Source organism: Salmo salar, chromosome 18, assembly GCF_965601325.2.
Source record: "Salmo salar chromosome 18, fSalSal1, whole genome shotgun sequence".
Lineage (NCBI taxonomy): Eukaryota > Metazoa > Chordata > Actinopteri > Salmoniformes > Salmonidae > Salmo > Salmo salar.
In genome coordinates, this window is record NC_138308.1 from 32110001 (window position 1) to 32115747 (window position 5747).

Below are 5747 nucleotides of genomic sequence, written 5' to 3' on the forward strand. Positions count from 1 at the left end.
ATAGAGAGCAGGTAGAGAGCAGGTAGATAGAGAGCAGGTAGAGAGGGAGCAGGTAGGTAGAGATCAGGTAGAGAGCAGGTAGTGATAGAGCAGGTAGATAGAGAGCAGGTAGAGAGAGAGCAGGTAGAGAGAGAGCAGGTAGATAGAGAGCAGGTAGAGAGCAGGTAGATAGAGAGCAGGTAGAGAGAGAGCAGGTAGATAGAGAGCAGGTAGATAGAGAGCAGGTAGATAGAGAGCAGGTAGAGAGAGCAGGTAGATAGAGAGCAGGTAGAGAGAGAGCAGGTAGATAGAGAGCAGGTAGATAGAGAGCAGGTAGAGAGAGAGCAGGTAGGTAGAGATCAGGTAGAGAGCAGGTAGATAGAAAGCAGGTAGAGAGAGAGAAGATATTGAGCAGGTAAAGAGCAGGTAGAATACAGCCAGGTGGACACTCACCTGGATGTCCCTCTCCAACAGACTCCGAAGTGAACATGAAGGACCCATCATCCAGCAGAGCGTCACTCATTTTGACACAGGCAGGTGCTCAGAACCACTAAAAAAACTGAGATAAAATTTCCAGTGAGAGCTTTATATCCCAGCTCGTTCTCTTGAGAGAGAGAAGGTAGAGGGAGAGAGAAAAAAGAGAGAGCGAGAGGGTTGCTGCCAATTGACTGTCTATCCAACAGAACTCCTGGACTATCTACACATGGTCCTATATATTGCTAAGAAAAAACACACACACGCACACAAACGTCATGTGAACCCCTGGGTGAGACCATTCCAGGGGGAGTTGTTGATGGGAGGGGATTGAAACTTTTCAGAAAGCCCCAGTTAACCCTTAGTTCTCTCCACACTCCAGAATGGTGGAAGGAATCTTCCACTTCTGTCTTCCACAGGGGTGCTGCTGGAGTCCAATAACCTTTGTTGTGCTGTAGAAAGCAAAGAGTTATCTTGAAAATATCCCTCCTCCCTATCCTATGGGTGGTTTAGGTTAGATCTCCACTAGGTTGGAGCTGGGGCTGTGTAAAGGTATGGAGAGAGAGAGAGAGAGAGAGAGAGAGAGAGAGAGAGAGAGAGAGAGAGAGAGAAGGAAGGGGGCTTCAACATATGATGCAATATATCGTGTTTACTACATTTCTTCAGCTACATTGTTTTGGCATTATTACTGGATGTAAAAAACTAGTTTTACTGGTAGGGAAATAGGTGAAATATTTGTGTAGTTTATGTGTCACACTATTTCTGGGTGTTGTAACTGAAAGAGTGTTGCAAGTATTCTACGTACCACAGTATGTAATGGTTTAGAAAGCATGCCAGGTTTCAACTGTTTGGGCTACATTGTGCAATAAATGTGTACTTTTTCAAATTTCCTAGTAGTGGCAAGGTACAAACACACACACACACACACACACACACACACACACACACACACACACACACACACACACACACACACACACACACACACACACACACACACACACACACACACACACACACAAACCCATTGGATAACCCTTTGAAGAACCCTTTTGGGCTCTATGTATAACCCTTTCTTCAGAGGATTCTAAATGGAACCCTTTTCACAGACAGTTCTACAGGGAACCCAAAAGGGTTCTACCTGGAACCAAAAAGGGTTCTCCTATGGGGACAGCTAAAGAACCCTTTTGGAACCCTTTTTTTCTAAGAGTGTGGGACATGGTAGGAAACTCACTGACCCACTGCTCTGACAGTGATGGAATATGAAAGAACAGTTGATACTCTACACACACACACAGGGTGGAAGCTTAAGTCACACTTATGCTGTATTTTAGATGATACGGCATACAGTATGAAAAAATACACAAATGTACTGTAAGTCCAGAGTTTGTAGGTCAAACCGATCGGACGCAACAGACTTTTTTTTGTGAGAAGAACGATTTTCGGGATATCTTATGGTCTGGCAACACCGCTCTAGCTCTGCCACCTTTCACTGCAGATGCGTGACACCAGCAGGTGCCTTGGATTAAAATGCAACCAATACAAAACATGCAGATATCTATGGCCTAAATTGATGGATTTTGATGGGGATTTTCTTGTTATGTAACTTAGATGATCAACTCTAGGGGGTTAAGAAAACTTTTCTCTACCATAAGCTGCCTCCAACGTCGTTTTAGAGAATTTGGCAGTACATCCAACCGGCCTCACAACCGCAGACCATGTGTGTCCACGCCAGCCAATGACCTCCACATCCAGCTTCTTCACCTGCGGGATCGTCTGAGACCAGCCACCAGATGAAACTGAGCAGTACTTCTGTTTGTCATAAAGTGCTTTTGTGGACAACTAATTCTGCTTGGCTGGGCCTGGCTCCCCAGTGGGTGGGCCTGGCTCCACTCATGACTGCGCCCCTGCCCAGTCATGTGACACACAAAGAGTGAGAATTTGTCACACAAAAAGTGTTTTAAGTGGAAATTAGGCTGGTCTGTTGAGTAAAAAGATAGGACATTATTGCTTTCTTCACCCATAATTTATTTTTGCTAAAAAAAGTAGTGTGTAGTTCCAGTAGTTAGCTACACCACTACATAGCAAAACAATGATTAACTACTGAAAACACTACCAATATTTGAATTTAGTTCAACTACTATCAAGCTACTGCAAAATGTAATTAAATTACTAGTTAAATGTAGTTCACTACTCCCCAAAACTGTACGAGAATATACAGTGCATTCGGAAAGTCAAAGGGTCTGAAAACTTTCTGAATGCACTGTATACAATTATACAAATCATATCTGAATAACTGTATGGTGCAGAGGTATATATACACACAGTCACAGACACATCTGGATCTGGTAATAGTTCATGTTGACTCATCTCCAAGAAATGAGAGGAGAATTTTAACAAGAATTCAGCAGTGCTCAGTTTAGTAGTCTCTTTCCTGTCAGGATACCAGAAGCAGATTGTTTAAAAGCAATATTCACTATATTCCCTTTTTCACTGACAGTCACCATAGTGTCCCAGTATATTAAACTGACAGACAGTGATCATAGTGTCCCAGTATCTCAAACTGACAGACAGTGATCATAGTGTCCCAGTATATCAAACTGACAGACAGTCATCATAGTGTCCCAGTATCTCAAACTGACAGACAGTCACCATAGTGTCCCAGTATATCAAACTGACAGACAGTCATCATAGTGTCCCAGTATCTCAAACTGACAGACAGTGATCATTACATTTACATTTAAGTCATTTTGCAGACGCTCTTATCCAGAGCGACTTACAAAATGGTGCATTCACCTTATGATATCCAGTGGAACAACCACTTTACAATAGTGCATCTAAATCTTTTAAGGGGGGGGGGGTTAGAAGGATTACTTTATCCTATCCTAGGTATTCCTTAAAGAGGTGGGGTTTCAGGTGTCTCCGGAAGGTGGTGATTGACTCCGCTGTCCTGGCGTCGTGAGGGAGCTTGTTCCACCATTGGGGTGCCAGAGCAGCGAACAGTTTTGACTGGGCTGAGCGGGAACTGTGCTTCCTCAGAGGTAGGGGGGCCAGCAGGCCAGTGGTGGATGAACGCAGTGCCCTTGTTTGGGTGTAGGGCCTGATCAGAGCCTGAAGGTATGGAGGTGCCGTTCCCTTCACAGCTCCGTAGGCAATCACCATGGTCTTGTAGCGGATGCGAGCTTCAACTGGAAGCCAGTGGAGAGAGCGGAGGAGCGGGGTGACGTGAGAGAACTACATTGGCATTTACAGCATAGTACAATGACATTTACAGTATAGTACATTGGCATTTACAGCATAGTACATTGGCATTTACAGTATAGTACATTGACATTTACAGCATAGTACATTGACATTTACAGTATAGTACATTGGCATTTACAGTATAGTACATTGCAAACTCTGTTCCAAAGAAATCAGTGAATCACTGGTTTTTGTGTGTGTGTGTATCTGCATGCCAGTTTATGTGTGTGTGTGTGACAGCCACCAGACAATGGTTAGTTGAGTGATGTGGTGTAGCAGCAGACTGTACAGCCAAGGTTAATGACTGGCTGACACCGCAGGGGAACTTTTCTACCGCGACAACATCGTACTATTTGAGTAGATAGATAGTGGCTATCTATCGCTGGGGTGACCACGTGTCATATAACATGTTAAAGAAGGTCACGGCACAAGCACTGTAATTGATAATAGATTGATCAATTATAATCCGAGCAGTTGCCAAAGCAGAATTGAATTTCAGGTGAATAAAAAACATACTATATGGATTCGGGATGTTTACATTGTGATAAGAATGGTGAGTTTACAGTGGGAATAGGACTTTAATAGGAATGTTAGGAATGAAAAAACAAAGAATCATCACAATCACTCAAATATTGTTTGTGTTATACAGGAGGTGAGGTCATCAACCACAACAACACAACAAACCCAGACAGTATACGAGGTAGCTCCTATCAACATGCAGTGCTATTATGAACCCTTTCTTCCCATGACTGAGGGGTTACTTAGTGGGGGAGGGTGGGTTTGCCTTTATCTAACCAGGTAAGTCATTGAGATCACATAACGATCCTGACTTAGTATGTGTAGGGGGATTCCCTGGACTGTGTTATGTATGTTGGTGACACGGCGGTGTGTTCTCGTTTTCTTTCTTTCACAATCCCAAATTGACCCCTAGGCCTGCCTGACTCATAGCTGTATGGTACAAGTTCCACCTACTGGACGGCACAGAGGAGCTAGTGCCATTTTCTTATAGCGCCATATTGCTTGCACCAATTAGACATCTATCTTCTGGCTTGGAGTCCGGCTTCGCGAGACTAACCTCTATCCAATCCTCTGGAGTGTCTAGGGGTAGGAGCGAGGGGTCGATTTGGGATTGTCTGAATGTCAGTCAGACCTTAAACTTGACAGAACAGGTTGAGATAAGTCAGTTAGAGTCAGGCTGCCTGTGATGTGAAGCCTGTAGGAAAGTTGTTAACAGCTGTTTGTCTTTCTGCAGGTTCAAGGTCGTGCTGCCTGGGAAGCCTCGCTCACAGCCCCAACCCCAGCACTGAACATAATTCAAACATTTTGCTCGTTTTGGAGTCAAAGTTTCCACATAGTTTTAGTTTTTTCAAACGGGTTTGTTCATTATTTTATTTCATTTTACTAAATACTTTTTTTAATGATTATTTTTAGTTTTAGTTTCCGTTTACTATAATAACCTTGGTGCAGTATACAATCAAAGATACAGTCTCTATTAACTTCACCTGTGATATAAGAAGTAACCCTACTAATGATTAGTCCTAGTCATTTGTTTACACTGTTGTTTTATTACATAAGCTATAAATGTTATTTTACTGTTGGTGTATAAAGGTCAGCCTTCAATGTTAACTGTAGGTTAACTCTAAATTTGGATACATTTAGCAAATCATAATAAAAAATACTGAACATTATCTGTGAACAGGGTCTATTTGAGCAATTTAAACCAGCCTGAGCAGCACTTGTGGTGTTCACAACTTGGCAGTTGTCCCACTTCCATTTTCCCTCTTCCCACCAGGTCCTCTGATTAGCTAGATTCACCAGAGAGGAGTGTGGAGTGTGGACCAATGGCTGCTCAGGACCAGAGGTAACAGTAGGTGGGGTACGGTTCTAAACCTGTGATTGGTCAGAGGTCCCAAACACGTCCCAAAAGTCACATTGGCTTACAGTAGTGGTTCAGGGGTGGAGAGGGTTGTGTGTGTACAGTACGTCAGCGTGTGTTTGTGTATGTTGGTGTGTGTGTGTGTGTGTGTGTGTGTGTGTGTATGTATGTGTGT

At 43.3% G+C, this 5747-nt stretch overlaps 1 protein-coding gene across 1 annotated transcript in view; it reads right to left on the bottom strand.

Annotated features, from left to right (window-relative positions):
* The window catches only part of LOC106577245 (S-adenosylmethionine synthase), a 12508-nt gene extending 11760 nt beyond the window's left edge, over positions 1-748 (bottom strand). The window contains exon 1 of the mRNA XM_014155171.3: positions 433-748. Within this exon, the coding sequence (XP_014010646.1) occupies positions 433-502 (70 nt within the window). The 5' untranslated portion in view covers positions 503-748. The remainder of the gene's footprint in view (positions 1-432) is intronic.
* Between the last annotated feature and the right edge of the window lie 4999 nt (positions 749-5747).